Here is a 19,860-nt window from a genome sequence, read left to right as displayed (position 1 = left end):
TAAACAAAAGCACTCCATACAACTTGATAGTCTGAAGATCTGGAGTTCAGCCTCAGCTCTACCAGTGATTAGCTCTGTCCATTTGGACAAGTCACTTCTCCAGGTCTCAGTGCCCTTCATCAGCCATTCAAGAGTACCTGGCCCACAGCATGTACTCAGCAATTTTTTATTACTTTGTCAGTATTTTCCTGGCTGCAAAAGCTTTTCAGGTAAACTGAAATTCACTTCCCCCCCCCTCCATCTTTCTTGCTCAATTACAAAATAAAAACTTTTAACTTTAATGCTGGCTTGTATTTAAAACAATACTGTTCTATCAACCATTTGTGGGGTCCTTAGCTCTAATGTTTTGAATCACTAATTGTGATTTTTTATTATGAAAAGTTTAGGGTCCCAATCAATACACTATCTTACTGTGTAACAGCAATGTGTGTTTGTGTTGCAGACATGTTCTAAAAATTCCAAGGGCAAATATCCCTGACTGCCTTTTGCAGGTTGCACAATGGCCTTCTTTTTGATTCTCAGAAAAGCAAACTGTTTGAATGAATGCATATTAGAAGGTGAGGGAAAGGATAACAAGCCCTGACACTGTTCTTAGCTTTGACAGGCAAATCAGTTCCCCAGTCAAATTTTAACTGTGAGGACAGACTCTAAATAGCCTAACTTATAGCATCTAACCCCAAATCAAAAATATATCCTGTAACTGGAAATTGAGAACACAGCAGGGGAATGAGAAAGGGGAAAAAAAAAACTTGTTCACACGACTTCATTTTATTTAATTTTCTACTTTTTTTTTTTTTCCCCTGCACTGTATGTCTCTTGGAATCTTACTTTTGCAACCAGGGATTGAACATGGACCGTAGCAGTGAAAGCACTGAGTCTTAACCACTGACTGCCAGGGAATTCCCTAATTTTCTATGTTTAAAGGTTGCTTGATCACCCTTTCCCTCTAAGTCTCTGAAAGAAGAAAGGAACTTATCTTTCCAGCAGTTTTAACACAGAAATGAACCTTGTTCTTTCTACTTTGGAGGGACTAAACTGGGATCTCCCTTCCAAGTGATGCCCCACTGCCCCTTTATCTACTTACACCCAAGAAGTAGCGTTTTCTCCTTATGAAGATGAATGTATAAATCAAGTTTAGCCTTTTTAAGATGCTTATTTTAAAAATCAGCAAATTACCTATATTAAAGACAAGCACAGCCATTAATAACCATTTTTCTCTTCAGTTCAGCCTGTATTCATTTTCTGTTGCTGCTGTAACAGCTCCTGAGCTTCTGAGGCCCTCGGTTCAGCAGCCCACGAGGAACTACATGAGTGAGCCTGAATTCAGACCTACCCCAGAGGAGCCCCAAGATGCTTATAGCCATGCAAGATTGAGCAGAGGATCCGCCAAGCTTCACCCACATTTCTGACTTGCAGAGATACCAAGTAACAAGAATAGTTGTGTTAAACTGCTGTATTTGTGGGTAGCGTGTATGCAGTGAGAGATAACTAATGATCATCACAGTAAGTAGATGGAATCTATTGGCTTTCAAGAAAGGCTCAGAGGTGCTGGTGTTCGCACAGGGAGACACTGATTTGGTTGGTACCCCTGTCTCTTGTCCCACAGTGCAAAGGCATATGCATTTGGCACAAAGGGCTGAATATCTAGCTGGTTTGCCCATGAGGAGGGAGCTGAACAGGGTTACCTGGAGCCCCCAACCCTTCACTGCCTGATTCAAATGCCCTACCCTCAAGACTTTGAAAGTGCCAACAACTTCTCCACCCCTCTAAAAAAAAAAGAAAAGAAAAAAAACTGCACCAAGGGAATCTCTGTCCAATATCTAAAGATAATTTCTGTCCTCAGTTGTTTCCTAAAAGACAGGAACTTTATCCTTAAGAAAGAAAGAATAGGAGAATCTATCAGAGATCAGGAAGGTTTGACTTTCCACTCACTGTCTAGAGCAGTCTCCAAAACAAGCAGGAGAATCCACTGAGATGCAGGAGAAAACATTACTTTTAAACAAAATTAGGAAATTAAGCTTTATTAATATCCACTCTACAAACTGACCCTGGGATGCTCTAAGTCTATGCGGGCCAGCTACGTGTCAGACCAGCTTTGAGAGAATGGCCCGTGGGCTGGCCCAGTGCAGAGGGCCAGGCAGTGGCCACCCCATTTTCCTTTACTGCTAGAGTATTGCTGGGCTCTACTGCGAGTTTCAAGTCCTGGTTAAGAGGATGTGAGAATGTTAGCCACTCAGTCATGTCCAGCTGTCTGCGACACCATGGACTGTAGCCCACCAGGCTCCTCTGTCCATGGGGTTTCCCAGGCAAGAATACTGGAGTGGGCTGTCATGCCCTTCTTCAGGGGATCTTCCTGATCCAGGGATCAAACCCGGGTCTCCAGTATTGCAGGCAGATTCTTTAGCATCTGAGCCACCAGGGAAGCCCTAACAGGAATGTACTGATTATATTATCTATTTGTTGATATTAACCAAAAGTAGCCCTGTACAATGCTCAGAAAAACTAGTATCTAAATGCTAATATGTGAGCACAGGGAAACTTTAAGATAAATAGCAGAGCTGACTCTGTTCCTGTCTCTAGTATGTCACATTAACCACTGATCATTGTTTTGTTTTGTTTTTTCTTTTACCTTATAATAAAATTTAGCAGGAGAATGGCAAAAAAGATTTTAAATTATCAAAAGGATAATTTGAGATACAGTGAAACATGCCCTACGTGTGTCTGTGTCTTCAGAGATTGCTGGTGATCGTAGAACCTGTATAAACCCTATAAATAAATTATATGTGCATGTATATATAAATATACACAGCCCTTTACCAACAGGGCACATAATCAAAACATTTGGGGGGAAAAGACAAAACAAAAAAACAACACAAAATACTTGGGGGAATTCCCTGGCGGTTTAGTGGTTAGGACTCGGTGCTGAAGGCATGGGTTCAATCCTTGGTCAGGAAACTAAGATCTCGCAAGCTATGTGCCATGCCCCCCACAATTTGGAAACCATGGGTCTACAGGCTTCTATGACATTTTCTAACCTAAATATCAGAGTCTGGAAAGGACCAGGAAGACCAGCCTGATCCAAGAGTACAGAGGTTAAGAAGAGGAAAGAGAAAAACCAGAAAACAAAATAACTAAGTTTATTCATCCTCCTCCAGAGAATGTTTTCCCTGAAACAGTCTCTCTGACACCAGGCCCTGCTTCCACGACCGAGCTGTCAGGACCCTTCCTCCTTTTACTTTCCCAGGTAACCCAGACCTTTGGAAACAGATGCTTGAAACCAAACCAGGGTGAAACACAGTGGCAGGCCCTCCACAATCCCAGTTCTAGAATGTCCAAGCTGCCACACGAGAGGCTGTTGGGAGCAGCCTCCAGTTCCGAGATGAAGCCCCCTCTGCTGCCGTCAGCGGGAGGTCACTAGTTCTTTTAGGAGGAAGGGCTTTGCTGCCTCCAGGATGTCCAGTTTAGGGTCCAGTGAGCGGCCAAGCCCCTCCAACACCATGATGGCAAACACGATTGAGGCAAAGTTGCTCTCAAGCTTTACCTGAAACAGAAAAACAGGGTTTCTTTCTGAAGCCCATGGATAGACGGAGAGTATCCTTAGTAGTTACCAGGTCAACTTCCACTCCTGGCATCGTGTGTCTGCCCACATGATTTTTACTATCTACGTAACATTCTTAGAGATAAAGGACAGAAATGGTATGAACCTAACAGAAGCAGAAAATATTAAGAAGTGGCAAGAATACACTTCATGACCCAGAAATGTATTTTTTTCTAAGAATACACTGTATGACCCAGATCTTCATGACCCAGAAAACCACGATGGTGTGATCATTCACCTAGAGCCAGACATCTTGAAATGCAAAGTCAAATGGGCCTTAGAAAGCATCACTATGAACAAAGCTAGTGGAGGTGATGGAATTCCAGTTGAGCTATTTCAAATCCTAAAAGATGATGCTGTGAAAATGCTGCACTCAATATGCCAGCAAATTTGGAAAACTCAGCAGTGGCCTCAGGACTGGAAAAGGTCAGGTTTCATTCCAATCCCAAAGAAAGGCAATGCCAAAGAATGTTCCCACTACCACACAATTGCATTCATCTCACATGCTAGCAAGGTTCTGCTCAAAATTCTCCAAGCCAGGCTTCAACAGTACATGAACTATGAACTTCCAGAGTTCAAGCTGGATTTAGAAAAGGCAGAGGAACCAGAGATCAAATGACCAACATCCGCTGGATCATCGAAAAAGCAAGAGAGTTCCAGAAAAACATCTACTTCTGCTTTACTGACTACACCAAAGTCTCTGACTGTGTGGATCACAACAAACTGTGGAAAATTCTTCAAGAGACGGGAATACCAGACCACCTGACTTGCCTCCTGAGAAATCTGTATGCAGGTCAAGAAGCAACAGTTAGAACTGGACATGGAACAACAGATTGATTCCAAATTGGGAAAGGTGTACATCAAGGCTAATTAACCTTATACACCCTGCTTAATTAATTTATATGCAGAGTGCATCATGAGAAACACTGGGCTGGATGAAGCGCAAGCTGGAATCAAGATTGCTGGGAGAAATATTAATAACCTCAAATATGCAGATGACACCACCCTTATGGCAGAAAGTGAAGAACTAAAGAGCCTCTTGATGAAAGTGAAAGAGGAGGGTGAAAAAGTTGGCTTAAAACTCAACATTCAGAAAACTAAGATCATGGCATCCGGTCCCATCACCCCATGGCAAATAGATGGGGAAACAATGGAAACAGTGAAAGACTTTATTTTTCTGGCCTTCAAAATCACTGCACATGGTGACTGCAGCCATGAAATTAAAAGATACTTGCTCCTTGGAAGAAAAGTTATGACCAACCTAGACAGCATATTAAAAAGCAGATATGTTACCTTGCCAACAAAGGTCCATCCGGTCAAAGCTATGGTTTTTCCAGTAGTCATGTATGGATGTGAGAGTTGGACTATAAAAAGAAAGCTGAGCACCAAAGAATTGATGCTTTTGAACTGTGGTGTTGGAGAAGACTCTTGAGAGTCCCTTGGACTGCAGGGAGATCCAACCAGTCCATCCTAAGGAAATCGGTCCTGAATATTCATTGCATGGGCTGATGCTGAGGCTGAAACTCCAATACTCTGGCCACCGATGTGAAGCACTGACTCATTGGTAAAGACCCTGATACTGGGAAAGATTGAAGGCAAGAGGAAAAGAGAACAACAGAGGATAAGATGGTTGGATGGCATCACTGACTCAATGGACATGAGTTTGAGTAAGCTCCGGGAGTTGGTGATAGACAAAGAAGACTGGCCTGCTGCAGTCCATGGGGTAGCAAAGAGTTGGACGTGACTGAGTGACTGAACTGAACATTCTTTTCCCTATCCAGTCAGTTTTCCCGCCATCTCATCTACTCACCCAACCCCCCCTACCCAATGAACATAGTAAGAAAAAATCTGGGGGATGCAGTGTGTACAGTGTGAATGTGTGAATGACTTAAAAGATACTAAAGTGAAAAGTTCACAGCTAACACCAGAAACTGGGCTTCCCTGGTGGCTCAGCAGTCAAGAACCCGCCTGCCAGTACAGGAGACTTGGGTTCAGACCCTGGGTCGGGAAGATCCCCTGGAGAAGGGAATGGCTACCACTCCAGTATTCTTGCCTAGAGAATTCCACAGACAGAGGAGCCTGGTGGGCTACAGGCCATGGCATCGCAAAGAGCCAGACACAACTTATCGACTAAACAACAAACACCAACAGAAACTACAAATCTAAATATGGGTCATGCTTCAAAATCCACAGTAGTCTTTTTGAGACCAAGCACGTCTGGCTTTGCTCAAATACAGCAGGTTTCTTCCCCTTTGGAACCAGGCTAACAGTAATAATAGTTTACATGGATTACCCAGTTAATTCTCAAAAGTAGTCATTGTGCCCAGTCAGTAGATAAGGAAGCTAAGGCTCAGGGTGGCTGAGTGATTTGCTCAAGTCCTCTGGGTGAGGAGGAGTCTGTTTGTTTTAGTCACCAAGTCATGTCCGACTCTTTTGGGATCCCGTGGACTGTAGCCCACCAGGCTCCTCTGTCCATGGAATTTCCCAGGCAAGAATACTGGAGGGGGTAGCCATTCCCTTCTCCAGGGGATCTTCCCAAATTGGGATTGAACTTATGTTTCCTGCATTGACAAGAGGGTTCTTAACCACTGAGCCACCAGGGAAACTCACATGAGGAAGAGTTGAGCCAGGATTTAAACCTAGAACAGGAATCTGCTTTCAGGTGGACAGAAGGTCAGGAAATGGAAGGATGATTCATGGGGAAATAACCTTTCATGAAAGCAAAGAGTCTTTGTCTCAGTTAAGGCCCAAAAAGTTGTCTGAGGGGTCAGATGGGCCAATCAGAAGAAAGCAGCGTGTTATGTATGCACACTCATGGTGGGAGTGTAGAATTGTGTAGACTTTGGAAAACAGTATGGAGAAAAAGCTAAAATAATAATATGTATAAGTCTATAAGAAAGTGAAGTTGATCAGTTGTGCCCAACTCTTTGTGACCTTGTGGACTGTAGCCCACCAGGCTCCTCCGTCCATGGGATTCTCCAGGCAAGGATACTGGAGTGGATTGCCATTCCTTCTCCAGGGTATCTTCCCAACTCAGGAATCAAACCCAGGTCTCCCACATTGCAGGCAGACACTTTACTCTCTGAGCCACCAGGGGAAGCCCCATATAAATTTATACTTAACTTAAAAAAAACCAACTATATCATCTAGCAATCCCAACTCTGTGTAAATATCCAAAAGAATTTGAAACCAGGATCTCAAAGAGATATTTGTTCACTGCAGCATTGTTCTTAGTAGCCAAGAGGTACAAGTGGCCCAAATGTCCATCAGAGGATGAACAAATAAAGAAAATTATGGTTATGTACATACCATGGAATATTATTTAGTCTTTAAAAAGGAAATCCTGTCGTCTGCTACAACATCCATGAACCTCAAGAATACTCCATTGAGTGAAATAAGCCAGTCACGGAAGAACAAATACCATATGACCCTACTTATAGGAGAAATCAAGAGCTACCAAAACCATGGACCTGGTGGTTGTCAGGGGCTTAGGTAAGAGAGACACGGAGTTTTTGTTCAGTAGGTATAGGGCTCTATTAGAGATCTAGAGATCTGTTACACAACTACGTGGATGTGGTTGACACTGCTGAATGGTACACTTGGAGGTGGGTAGGGGCAAACTGTATATTAGTTTTTAACCATAATTTAAAATTTTTTAATTATTTTAAATTAAGTGCCTGGTGAAATATTCGAAGAGAATGGCTATACTTGGCCCTCTCTCTGCTCTCCCATCCTGGGAATCACAGTGACAACAGCAAACATCTAAAGCACTGGTAACTGTTGTGTCCCACGCAGTGTGTGAGGAAGACTGCGTACCAGTGGGAGCCCCAAGGCTAAAGAACAAAGTCACGGGAGTGGGGCTCCCTGGGTGGGCGGCCTTGGGGGCCAGGGCGAGTTGCTTGGTGCCAGCCTCGAGGAATGTTGGAATTAAATCAGATACTAACAGATGTTATCCAACTGAATTAGATGGATAGAGGGAGGTCACAGTGCACTGATCACCGTGTCACAGCCTCATCTGGCCCTCCTGGCAGCCCCGGGGCCTTGGAGAGGCTGCCCAGGTCAGAGCTGGCTATAAGCCTCACCCTCCAGCGCCCTGTCCTGAGCAAATGAACTCCCAGGGGTGTGTGTTCATTCCCAGTTGCCTCTAAGCCAACCCCCAGCAATGATGAAAGCTTTCCCTAACTCTAATGTGAGATTTAAGTCATTTTTAAAATAGAACTTGTCAAAACTCTTGGAAAGCATAAAGTTTTTCCCCCCAAATCCCACCAACGTGGGGTTACAACGTGATCAAAGGAAAACCTTGCTGGACGTCAGGGAGTAGAAACAGCACTCTTAGCAGAGGGACCGGTGTACAGAACGTTTCCAGAAAAGATCTCCCGTAAGAGAAGCACCTGCCACAACCCTGAGGCCACTTGCCTTCCCCACAGACCTCCCCCCTGCCTGACCAGAGTGCAAGCTCCCCACTCAGGCCTCACCTTGTGAGTCATCAGCAACTTAAAGACATTCGAGAGAAGGCTGGAAACTTGAAGCTGGAAAACAGAACAAAGAGCCTGAGAGTCACAGGGAACCACTTCTCTCCCTTACCTGCCCCTCACCCACATCCACACCCACAACCCCCCGCTCCACACCCACACACACCCCACTGATTAGAAATGGACTGCCTGACAAACCCCCAAAAGGACTACATTCACACAAGCCCAACTTCCACCTCATGACTGAGCTCAAAGGCCCCTCCCCCCCGGAGAACCAGCCTGGAGGCCTCTACCCCGGCACACACAGAAATCACATTGGAATAAATAAGACAGGCAGTGCCAAGGGCCAGCTGCCGCTCCTCATTGCCACCTCTTATTCTGACTCGATCCGGCCACAGTGGACTTGGGAATGAACTTGGGAAGAAAAGTCAGCTTTGTTAGAACTGTGTGCAGAATTCAAAGTGGGCTCCGCTTCAGGTAAGGGCTTCCCTGGTGGCTCAGATGGTAAAGAATCTGCCTGCAATGCGGGAGACCGGAGTTCGATCCCTGGTTCCAGGAAGTTCCCCTGGAGAAGGGAACGGCAACCCACTCCAGTATTCTTGCCTGGAGAATCCCCTGGACAGAGGAGCCTGGCGGGCTACAGTCCATGGGGGTTGCAAAAAGTCGGACACGGGTGAGCAACTAAAACTTTCACTTTTCTGCTTCAGGTCTAAATAAAGGATGTGAACATTAAGTGAGTCCTTTGTCTGCTCAGGGGCCTCCGTGCTCCCTCCCCCCATGCTCAGCTGAGCTCCACGTAGATGAAGCTGCAGGACAGCTACACCTGCGTCTGGACAGATGTGCAGTATCACATATATCACCCCCTCCCCCCGGCAACCACCCAGGAGAGCCCGGTCAAGGAGCCACTCTTGAGAGCTGGAGATTTCAGTGGGCTCCTTACCCCTGGAGGATGTGAGCAGAGGAAAAGGCCCTCCAGTGGCCTGCTCACCTTTTCCAGGGTAATGGTGTTCTTCCTGGCCTGGGTCACCAGCCGGGCCATCTCAGCCTTAAACCCCTCCACGTCCTCGCACTCGCTGGCCCGGGCGTGATGCAGGATAAGCTCAGCCACCCTTTGGCCCTGGAAGATGGAAAAGGAAAAAACATGCTAGAATCAAGAGGGCCTAACCCTGATTCTCTGCCCAAATGTCTTCATATCTAGTTCTTTCCACCCCAGTTTCTCTACCCTCCTGCTTTTGCACCCCCTTCATCCATTTTTTTTACCTCGCTGCCTTCCAATAATACCTGGTCATCAATCAAAGCCTTCTGATGCTTCTCTCGGCTGGCGAGGCCCCACCCGTGCTCAGCACACTCAGAGGCAGGAGCTGTGTGGTCTCCTTTGTCTCCGAGGCCACACAGGCCCAGTGGCCGAGCCAGGGCCCCACTGCTCACGCTCCTCGAGGCACTGCCTGCCAACCAACCGGCCTGGCCCAAAGGCCTGCCTCAGGGACAGACTAGTCATACTCTCCTTGAGGGCGGTCTTCCTGCCCGAGCAGAATTCCCCACTCACAGCCTGCTGGCTCTTCCTCCACCTAGGATGCTCCAAGGTCTTCCTAACACCCACCTGGGCCCCTTGGTCATGGCCCAGGAGCCAAGCTCTTCCACCTTGACTGTGACCTTCTTCCTCTGCCCAAACCTGTGCAGGGGAGCACCTCCCGCACCCACCCACCACTGCATCTCGATGTTTAACCTTGGCCCGGGGGACACTTTCAAACTGGCTCAGACTCAGGCCTCTGGTCCATCCACCACCACCCCCACTCCACCCCAGAAGCCTCCTAAGCAGGGGCTTCTCTCAATTTTGCCCTTTTTTCCCAGGTTTTTTTTTTTCCCCAAAATTTACTTATTTAGCTGCATCAGGTCTTATTTATGGCATGTGGGACCTTTAGTTATGGCATGCAAACTTCTAGTCCCGGTGTGTGGGATCTACTTCCCTGACCAGGGATCGAACCCAGGCCCTCTGCACTGGGAGTGTGGACCACCAGGGAAGTCTGTCCAGCTTGTCTTTCCCGGGGTCTTTCCTGCTGGAGAATTCACTGTCACCCTTGATGTGGCACTTTTGATTGACTCCCACAGAGGTTTCGCTGAGTCCCTTTTCCTAAATAATAATTCTCAACCACAGGAGCCCCTCCAAGGCATGGGATGAGAATTCAAAACCAGTCATCTCCCCCTGTCCCAGGTGACTTCCGACACAGGGAGAGTAAGTTCCCTGAGCTGCTGCTTCTTTCCAGCCCCACCTTCTCAGAGCAGATGGCACGCACTTGGGGCCGCTATTATTGTCAAGAAGCTAGCATTTCCAAAGCCCAACTGTATAGTGACTGAGGACAGAAGAGAAACCACCAGAACATCACTTGAGAAGGAGGCACTGCTTCCCATCATCCTAAACCATGAGCTGCCAGGAACAAGCCTGTTCTGTCTACGGACCCTTGGTGGCTTCATCTCCTGGACTTCTCTTCCTCCTCCCTCCTTCCTCTCTCGGGAGCACCCTTGGCAAATGCCGGCATTAACAAGAATGACAAACCCTGAGGAGCCCCGTGGTTAAAAAAAAACTCGGCCCCAACCCCCCGAGGGCCCGGCGGGCCTCACCTGGCCCATGGCCACGGCCATGAAGACAGCCCGGAAGTTCCTCAGGTCGGCGGCCCGCAGCTCGGCCACGATGCCGGCGTCCAGCAGCACCAGGCGCAGCGGGCAGCGGGCCGGCGACACGGCCACCGCCAGCGCCTCGCAGACGCCCACCTGCTGCAGCCGCGCCTCTGGGCCCTGGGCAAGACCGTCGGCGCCCTGGACGAGGATGTTCCCGGGGTGAAGGTCCGCGTGGACGAAGTTGTCCACAAATATCTGCGGAGAGACCAGAGCTACTCCAGGCTGAGTCAACCTCACCATCCCACCTCCACCAGGCCACGTGCGGAAAAGCTTCCAGGGTGACGGCGAGTTCCCGGAGATCCAGGACAAGGCAGGGAGGCGGGCGCGCTCCCCGCCGTGAGCTCACCATCTTCAGCAGCATGTTGATCCCCAGCCTCGCAATCTTCCTCTTCACGTCCAGGGGAATCCCTGCGTGCTGGTAACTGGACACGGGCACACTCTCCTGTGAGGAAGACGGGGTGAGAACCACTTCAGCAGCACAGCCGCGACTGCCCAGCTCCTCATCCTCCCAGGGACACACAGGTACTGCCTTCCCTCTGACTGGGAAGTGACCCAAAGAGTTTTTCCTTTCCTAGAATGCCTGTGAATCCGTCACCCACAAGTGAGTTGTAATCGACATTTACACTTCCCTTCTATAATACATCTCAACAAGTCCATAGGTTCCCCAGGGAGGAAACCCACTGACTGCCGCCCACAGGTAAGAGAGGCTGTGAGGTCAGGATGAGCTTGTTTCTAGTCAAGAATCATCATCACTTCTCGGCCTTTTGGCTAAGATCAAGTGTAGTATCTAGTCAAGAATCAGCCAACAGGGATACGAAGGAGCTCTGCAACCTCACTGGAGGAGAAAGAAAAGGAAGAGAGAAGGGGAGCTGCTCCATAGGCACTTGAGACAGGTTGGTTATTTAATTGTCAAACCAGCCTGTTGAGATAGATCTTGTAATCCTTAATTAACAAATTAAAGAACTAAAGCCCAGAGAGTTTAAGTAACTTGCTCAACGTCACACAGCTAGTAACAGTGGGTCATTCAGGCCACTCCTCTGGGTCGCGTTACCATCTTTACAAAGGAAGCTGGACCAGAAGATAGCTGAGGCCATGAGGCACTTCCTCTGTGCATACTCTGTGTGCAGGGCACTTTGCAGTCAACGTGTCATCGCCTCCTACCAGGCAGGAAGGGTATCCTGCTGTTCTGCAGGAGGTAACTGAAGCCACCCAGCAAATATTGGGTTGGCCAAAAAAGTCATTCCGGTTTTTTGTAACAGTGTACGGAAAAACCCGAATCAGATACAATTGGCAGAGCAGACTTCCAGCAAGTCTGAGGGCAGGGCCAGGCTCTTCCCGCCTTGCTACCCCACCGCCCACCCTCAGGCAGATTCAAACCCCTCTCAGACTCAAGCCTTCCTGTGGAGCAGAGATAAAAGGCAAATGGCTAGGGGAAGCTCTCCTTCTTACTTCGTATGTCTCCACCAGAACATCCTTGGTGACGAAGGGACGCAGAGGCGTGGGGAACTTGACGGAGTTCACATTTAGGAAGTTGCACTGGAAGAGTTCGAGATTCCGAGCCTCGTACCGCAGGTCGATCTACAGGCAAGTGGAGAGAAGAGGTGAGGGACGGGCTAGTCTGGGCCAGGGACAGCAACACCGAACCCCCCAAGAGCTGGCAGAGCCCAAGACGCACCTGCCTGCACCAGCTAACCTCCTGCAGAACTCCCAGGACACTTGAGGGTGAAGGCCGCCCCGGAAGTCCCGATCCCCCATCCCTCCCCACCACGTGACTCCAAACTGCAGACAACAGACACACTGGAGAACTTAACAGATTTCACATTCACCCTGCCCCCAAGAGTCCCTGCAGAGGATTCCTTCTCTCACCCTTCACACCTATGGGAGACCCGCTGCCATCAGCTCTGTAGCCCTCACCATGCTCAGAGCTGTTTCTTCCCATCCCACTGTTCCTCCCAAGGTGACTCGAAACCAGTCACCTGAACCCCAGCAGAGGTGTCTTAGTTGGGCTCCCTGTCCCCCAGCTCCCCTCTCTACAATCCATCTGCTGGTGCCCCGCACCACCGCCTGCAGGATAGAGTCTGCATTGGTTAGGAAGACGTCCAAGGTGGGTCATGGTCTGGGTCCAGCTTCTTCCTCCAGGTCCATCTCTTGTGATACAGGCTCCTTTTTTTTAACAGCCCCAAACTCCAGCTGCACCCAATCTGTAGAGCAGGAGTATCCCAGCCCACCTAACACTTCTCCTCTGAGTGCCTTCCTGACTGGAATGTTCTTCCCCTATTGGGTCTAACTGCAGACACTCTCCTTTCAAGATTCCACTCAAGCCTCGGGAGCCTGGACCCGCAGGGTGGAATGACCACTTCCTCTGTTGGGCCTCAGCTAAGCCCAGCTGAACCCGTAAGAACGCCTATTGGAACTAGCACTGGTGCTGCAAATATTTCACATCAGCCCTCCTCCTCCTAGTACATACTTCTTGGGACCAATCAGGAGGGCACATTTGCCCAGCCAGGACTGGGTCCCACCATCAAAGGAGATTCAGGGAACCCCACTTGTTTTCTTTCACCAGATCCTAACAGAGTTTTTAATACTTGTTGTATGAATTTATAAATGAACATACATCCCTCTATATACACCCAGACTCTAAGCTTTCAAGCCAGGCAGCATTATGAGACCACTGAGAGCTACAGCTGGCAGGAAGAGTTGATTTTTGAGGCAAAATGGGGTGAGTTACAGAGCTATAGAGGTCTGAACTTGAAGTGATGGCATCTCACAGTGCGTATCAGACTTCTTGAAGCAGAACTGAAGTTCAGGTGAGTGGTGGAACTGAGAGTATTAACACCAAGATGGGTGTTGGAACAGCAGCTGTTTTTCTGTTTTAATTTTCTTTTATTATCAAAAGTAGACACCTCCATATCATAAAGCAAAGCTTTCTAAACGTGAAAATGCATCCCTGGGGCTTAAAACCTTAAGTCAGATGACATAAATGAAGGTTGGGCACACGGCCTCTGAAAGTCTGTCAATTTCTGTGCCAACCACCAGGAAGCCTGCACAGATGGCGCCTTGGAGCCTTCAGTGACTCCAGTGTGTCTACTGAGTCTGGCTACTTAAACAGGTGTCCCAAAGGCCCTAGACAGGGCCCTTGTCTACTCAATAAACCCCAGAAACAAGGAAAACAAAGGCACAGTGTGTGACTTCGCTGATTCTTCTTCTCCTCCTGGAGTGTGGCCATTGAATGCAGCACAGATAATGCTCTATTCGACCAGACTCATTTCGTTTGCAGCCCAGGCTCTATGCAAGACCGCCTTCCCCAAGTTCCCTCGTAGTTACACTGGGCCTGACATGTAGCCTGGGAAGAAGTGAGGTTCATCATTTCCAGGCCTGGCCACAGAATCCTTTACATGACTCTTCATGGTCTCTCTCCCCATTCCATACTGACCCCAGTATGGAGGAAACTGGGTCCCTGAATAACTATGGAGTGGAGCTCCCACCCGCTCCCTCAGTTTACCTGCATGGAACTTCCACAGAATAGCAAGAAATAACCTTGCTGCCTTAACTCACTGAGGTTTGGATATTCTTTGTTATATCAGCTAGCATCACCTATCCTGACTAATATTCTACATTAGCCATGGTGCCCTGAGAAAAATGCTCATCCATTCAACATTTATGAAACAGCTGCTAACAGCAAAAACTGTTGTGTGCTATTTACGACTGAGAGAAGGCAAATTCACCTGTTGTACCATGAGCTTCTCAAATTCCTCCACGATCTCAGGCAAGCTGAGCCACTTGATTCCTGGCAAAAGTGCAAGGACCCGGCTGCCCATCTTCATCAGCAGCAGGTCCATCTGCACCTGAGCGAGCAGGCCAGGGTGCAACACCTGCCAAAAGAAGAACAGTGAGACAGGGGAGGGATCAGTCAGGCGGGCACATTTGCCTAGCCAGGGCTGGGTCCCAACATCAAAAGAGATCTAGGGGACTTCCCTGGCAATTCAGCAGTTAGGACTCCGTGCTTCCAATGCAGGGGGTGCAGGTTCTACCTCTGGTTGAGGAATGAAGATCACACATGCCTTGTGGTGCAGCCAACATCCCCCCGACCACCCCCCACAGAAACAGGACAATCAGCTGGCTAAGGGGAAGCAGTTCCAACACCCATTCCTTCGTGCCTTCCTGAGGGGACAGAAGGGCAGCTCCCCTGAGCGGCACTCAGCTTTGCTGGGAAGAATAGGTTGGCTTCCCTTCCAAATACACTGAGTTTAGATCAGCAGCTCCCAAACATCAGCAAGCATAAAAAACCAATGTGGGCTGCTTGGTAAAGTGTGGACCCCCAGCCTCCTCCAAGACCTACTGAATCAGACTGGCTGGGAGGCGGGGTGGAAATCTGCATTTTACTGAGTGTCCAGGTAACTGAGTCAGGTAGTCCTAAGCCTGCAAAATACTGCTCTAGAGTCACAGGGCTCCAGCGGTGAGATGGAAAGAGCTCTGGGTTTCAAAAACTCCAGTTCTGTAACTCATCCCCTGTATGAAACTGGACCGGCCACTCAACCTCTTCTCAGCTTCCTGTTCCATCATTTAAAACACGCAGATAAAAAAAAAAAAAAAAACACGCAGATAACAGCCTCTACCTCCACCACAAATCCTTTTCAGAATAAAGTGGAATGTAAATAAACATGTAAGAAAAACTAGTACAGGGACTTCTTGGCGGTCCAGTGGCTAAGACTCTGGGCTCCCAATGCAGGGGGCCCAGGTTCAACCCTTGGTGGGAGAAGGAGATCCCGCGTGCCACAGCTAAGAACCAGCACACCCAAGTAAATAAGCAAAAAAATTTTTTTAAACCTGTTTTAAAAAAAATGCCCACCTCAGGCACCTCTTACAGATTAAATTAAGGGGACACATTTCCTGGTATACAGCAGGCATCTACTACTTTAGTCTCCCACAGAGCAAAGGGAAACTTCAAGATACTTTGGACAGGTGTTTCCTAAACATGCCTGATGTTTCAATTCATTTGCAGCATTTATAAAAAAGCCAGATCGGACTCTCCCCTTGGAAATTAGGATTCAGCCTTGGAAATTAGGTGCCTCAGTGAGGCACCCTTGGGAGGGATTTTTCTGTGAGGGTGAGAGCACCAGGGTATTGGCTACAAGCATCCACTAGTTCTCCTGGGGGTGTTCGGATCAGGGATGGAAAGGTGTGGAGAGGAGAGATGATGGAGCCGGGCAGAGGTGACTGGAAATGAAGAGAAGGAAGCTGATGTAAAAATGAACACTGCCCTCTTGGACTCGCCATAGCACACCTAACCTAGTCTGTCTCCCATTTATCCCGACCCCAGAGCCAAGAGGTGAGTTGGATGGATGATGGGTCCTCCCCCCGCAGAGACAGCCAACTCCAGAGCCTCTTCATCTTCCTTTTTCAGGCCATTCGCATCACTCTCCTTCAAGCCAAGAAATCAAACAGCTTGCGTGTCACAGGTACCCAGAAAATGGTCAAGCTGAAAGAAATCAACGGAAGGCAAAGTGGGGTAATTTGCAAAGGGGTGTATCCTGACCTGGGTAGCTCCGTGGAGTTGGTGAGGTTTTAGAGATGGGAGGGTCTGGCTGCAAGCATCAGAACACTTACTTTCACGGCCACGGGGACGAGGTGATCTGGCTCCTGTTCACCGGTGGGCCCTGAAGCCTGAGACAAGGATGCATTGGATCCAACCAGGTCCGCTTTAGGGAAGAGCAGCCTTTCTACAAATGACTGGTCGGCAAGACTCTCTTGAGGCCTGCCCGCCTTCCCCAGGTGTCCAGGGAGCTTGTCCAGCCCCCCACCTGCCCCAGTTTCCAAGGAGAGCTGCAGTCTAGAGGCCGTGGCCAGTCTCTGGATGCTGTCCTTCTCCAGGAAGGCAGGATTGGCACGCGCTTTGTACACTTGGGCCACGCAGCCAGAACCCACTGGCTCCTGCTTCTCAAAGCAGAGGACCCTCCCCCAGTCCTCCCCAAAGGCCTGGCGCAGGAAGTGTTCGGTGTGAGTCCAAGGATGGGGCGAGACCTGGACGTGCAGCCTGGAGAACTGGGCGCAGAACGCCTCTGAGAAGAGATCCCGCCGGGTGCTGGCCCACTGGCCCAGCTTGATGTAGGTGGGGCCTGAGGTCTCGGTGGCTTTCAGAAGCAGGTGGAGCCAGAGACTGGAGACACTGGGAGCCAGGTAGGTGAGGGGATAGAGTAGGAGGAGGGGGAAGAATTTCACCAAGAGGGCCCCTGCTCTGAGCCAGATGCGCACGTGCAGGAGGAGCCAGCCCAGCCGCCCCTCCGGAGGGACTCTCTCCAGCGGCCCATTTTCAGCCAGGTCACTCCAACTGGTCTTCGGCCGACGTACGCCCTCCGGAGACCCCTCGCCACTGTCCTCATAGGTGGAGACGAGCTTGGGCAAAGTGCCAAGCAGAAGCCAACAGAGTCTAGCCTTGCGACAGCCCTCAGAGGGTCTCAGAAGGCCGAGTTCCTTTCTGAGCGCAAAACCTCTCAAGTGCGCCAAGCAGACCCTGAGAGAGAAGCGCCAGGGGGTCACCATCCTCTCCCAGAGGTCACGGCCTCGGCTGCCTGCCTCCACTTAAGGAGGGCCCATCTATGTTCCTTCTTTTCGCAAGGCGGACATGAGTCCGGGTCTCCGCTGAATATTCCGCTAAACAGCCGGGCAGCAGCGAGATGAAGGGGGCGCGCAGACCTGGCCGCCCGTGTGCAGTCCCCAGGACAGGGACGTGACCTGCGCGAGGTGGCCGCGCGGGCGGAGACCGAGCCCGGCGACCGCAGGGTCACCGCGCACGCCCGCCGGCGCCAGAGTGCACCCGCCGAGGGCCCGGACGCAGCGGGGCTGCGCGGAGGGGCGCGAGGGGGACCGATCGGAGGGCCGCGGCGCGGAGAGCCTGGTGGGGGTGAGGAAGAACCAGATAAGGCGAGGGGTGGAGAGCTGGGGCCGGGGGCGGGGGCAGCGCGAACGGCCGAGGACCGGGGCGCGAGCGCGCGGTGGGGAGGAGTCGGGTGGGGGCTCCAGAGAGCCGAGGTCCCAAGGGCACTGGAGGTCTGGGCGCCAGGGGCGGGGAAGGAGAGCGGAGGGTAGCGGAGCGGAGGACCGGGGATCGGGACTAGGGGGGTCGGGGGTCGGAGGACCAGGAATCGGGACTGGGGGGGCCGGAGAGCTGGGATTCCGACGCCCAGGCCGCGCGACGCGCGTCTTCCGGGACCGCCTGCCCGCCGGCTCGGGAACCGCCCCTTTAAAGCGAACGCGACCCAGACTCCGGCTGAGACCCACCCGGCCCTCGGGTCCTGGGGCCCCCCAAATAGAATTAACCCCAAACGCGCCCTCCACACCCAGTCGCTCCACTGTGCGTCCGTCTCTCCAATGACATGGTAGCTTTCCTTACAAAGAGCGTGGAAACGCGGGAACGTTGGGTAAATTGACAGCCGTTTCCTGAACACAGGTCTGGTTTTCAATTGAGCGGGAACGGGAGGGTTGGTGGGAGGAGTGGGGTGGGGGGTGTTGTCCTTGGACGGCGGGATTCCCAGGCTGCCCTGATTTGGAGAACGTGTTTGGACTCCGGGGCTGTGGCTCCGGAGTGCTCATTCATTCAACCAAGTATGTTTCTTAAACTCAATCTAATATTTATCGAGGCTCAATAATATCTACCGTGCAAGGTCCTGGGAACATGGAAACACACATCCTGACCTTGTAGGCTCATCACTTTTGAGGAAGATCCCACCGTGAAGAAAGGGAACAATGGGGACGATGCCGAGCTGCGCCCTGCGGGTCTCCTGGACACGAAGGTCTCTTTGTCCCCCGTTTCTTGTAGGCAAGACTCCAGCCTCCATGACCTTCTCTGAGTCCCAAAGGGCAGAACAGTTGCTAATCAAGGGAGGAGCAGCCAGGAAACCACCTGAGGCAAGATTAAAGGGCCATCAAGAATTAGGAGACCTAACCATTTCGAGCCGATGCACACCCTAACCTTGTCAGCAACCTCACCCTTTTGAAACTTTGCAGAAGAACGTTACCATCTTGATCCTTCTCAGGTACCCTTGCCAGACTATATAACCCCTCCTTGTTTACCAGGGAGGGGGGCACAGTTTTTGAGGCGCTAGCCTACTGTATTCCCCCTTTGACTGGCAAAGTAATAAAGCCACTCTTTCCTTCTCCTCCATAATTGTCTCCATATTTCTGTTTGGCACTGGTGCACAGAGCCAAAATTTGGGCAATGAGAACCCCCAGGATGGCAGCTACTTGGGAGAAGAGGGGAGGGTGGTACGGGTGGGAGGGTATTCAGCCACAGAAATAATTAAGCCCCCAAATAGGAAGGTGTTTGGTGTGAGGTTCAGGGGGAGTTTGTTTAACTGTCAAGAACCAGAAGAAGGCCAGATAGCTCTACCAAGCAAAGAGGAGCGGAGCAGAGCTTGGAAATCAGCCAGGACAGCCAGGGAAGGCCAGCGGTCTTCTGCTCTGCTCTTTGGGACTTGGAGGCTGCCTGCACTGGGGTACCACAGTCACCTCTACATTCATGACCCTTTATCTCCACGTGAGTGACAGCCTTCCAGAGAAGTCTGCCAGGGACTCACAAGTGGAAAGACCCTGGAGACGTGGCCCATGCCTTCTGCTGGAACTGTGACTGCCACTAACAGCCTAAGGAGTGCAGGAAAACTTGGGGACTCCTGCACTGCCAACTAATAATCCAACTCCCATTTCCCAAGATGTACAGACCCTTTTGAAGTTCCCAAGACAGAAGTCATACCTAACTCCGCTGGTTTCAAGTATGGCCAGCCATTAACTATACCCTCCAAGCTTCAGAGCACAAAATGAAACAAGACAAAGGCTAACAGAGTTTTGCCAAAAGAACCCACTGGTCATAGAAAACACCTTCTTCCAACAACACAAGAGATGACACTACACATGGACATCACCAGATGGTCAATACCGAAATCAGATTAATTATATTCTTTGCAGCCGAAGATGGAGAAGCTCTATACAGTCAGCAGAAACAAGACTGGGAGTTGACTGTGGCTCAGATCATGAACTCCTTATTGCAAAATTCAGACTTAAACTGAAGTAGGGAAAACCACTAGACCATTCAGGTATGATCTAAATCAAATCCCTTAGGAT

At 50.0% G+C, this 19,860-nt stretch overlaps 1 protein-coding gene and 1 pseudogene across 1 annotated transcript; one reads left to right on the top strand and one right to left on the bottom strand.

Moving 5' to 3' along the window:
• Nucleotides 1-3,113: 3,113 nt before the first annotated feature.
• Nucleotides 3,114-17,650, bottom strand: ADCK2 (aarF domain containing kinase 2). Its single transcript, XM_065939498.1, has 8 exons — nt 16,354-17,650; nt 14,472-14,618; nt 12,196-12,324; nt 11,093-11,188; nt 10,690-10,941; nt 9,059-9,187; nt 8,074-8,127; nt 3,114-3,541 (listed from the first exon to the last, which is right to left on the bottom strand). The coding sequence occupies exons 1-8, from the start codon at nt 17,284-17,286 to the stop codon at nt 3,401-3,403; spliced, it is 1,881 nt and encodes a 626-aa protein (XP_065795570.1). The 5' UTR covers nt 17,287-17,650; the 3' UTR covers nt 3,114-3,400.
• LOC136171328 (U2 spliceosomal RNA) lies at nt 11,495-11,581 on the top strand (annotated as a pseudogene).
• Nucleotides 17,651-19,860: the final 2,210 nt, after the last annotated feature.

Source organism: Muntiacus reevesi, chromosome 6, assembly GCF_963930625.1.
Source record: "Muntiacus reevesi chromosome 6, mMunRee1.1, whole genome shotgun sequence".
NCBI classification, from domain to species: Eukaryota; Metazoa; Chordata; class Mammalia; order Artiodactyla; family Cervidae; genus Muntiacus; species Muntiacus reevesi.
The sequence above is the reverse complement of the archived record's forward strand: the minus strand, read 5'-3'. Positions and strand labels throughout refer to the sequence as shown.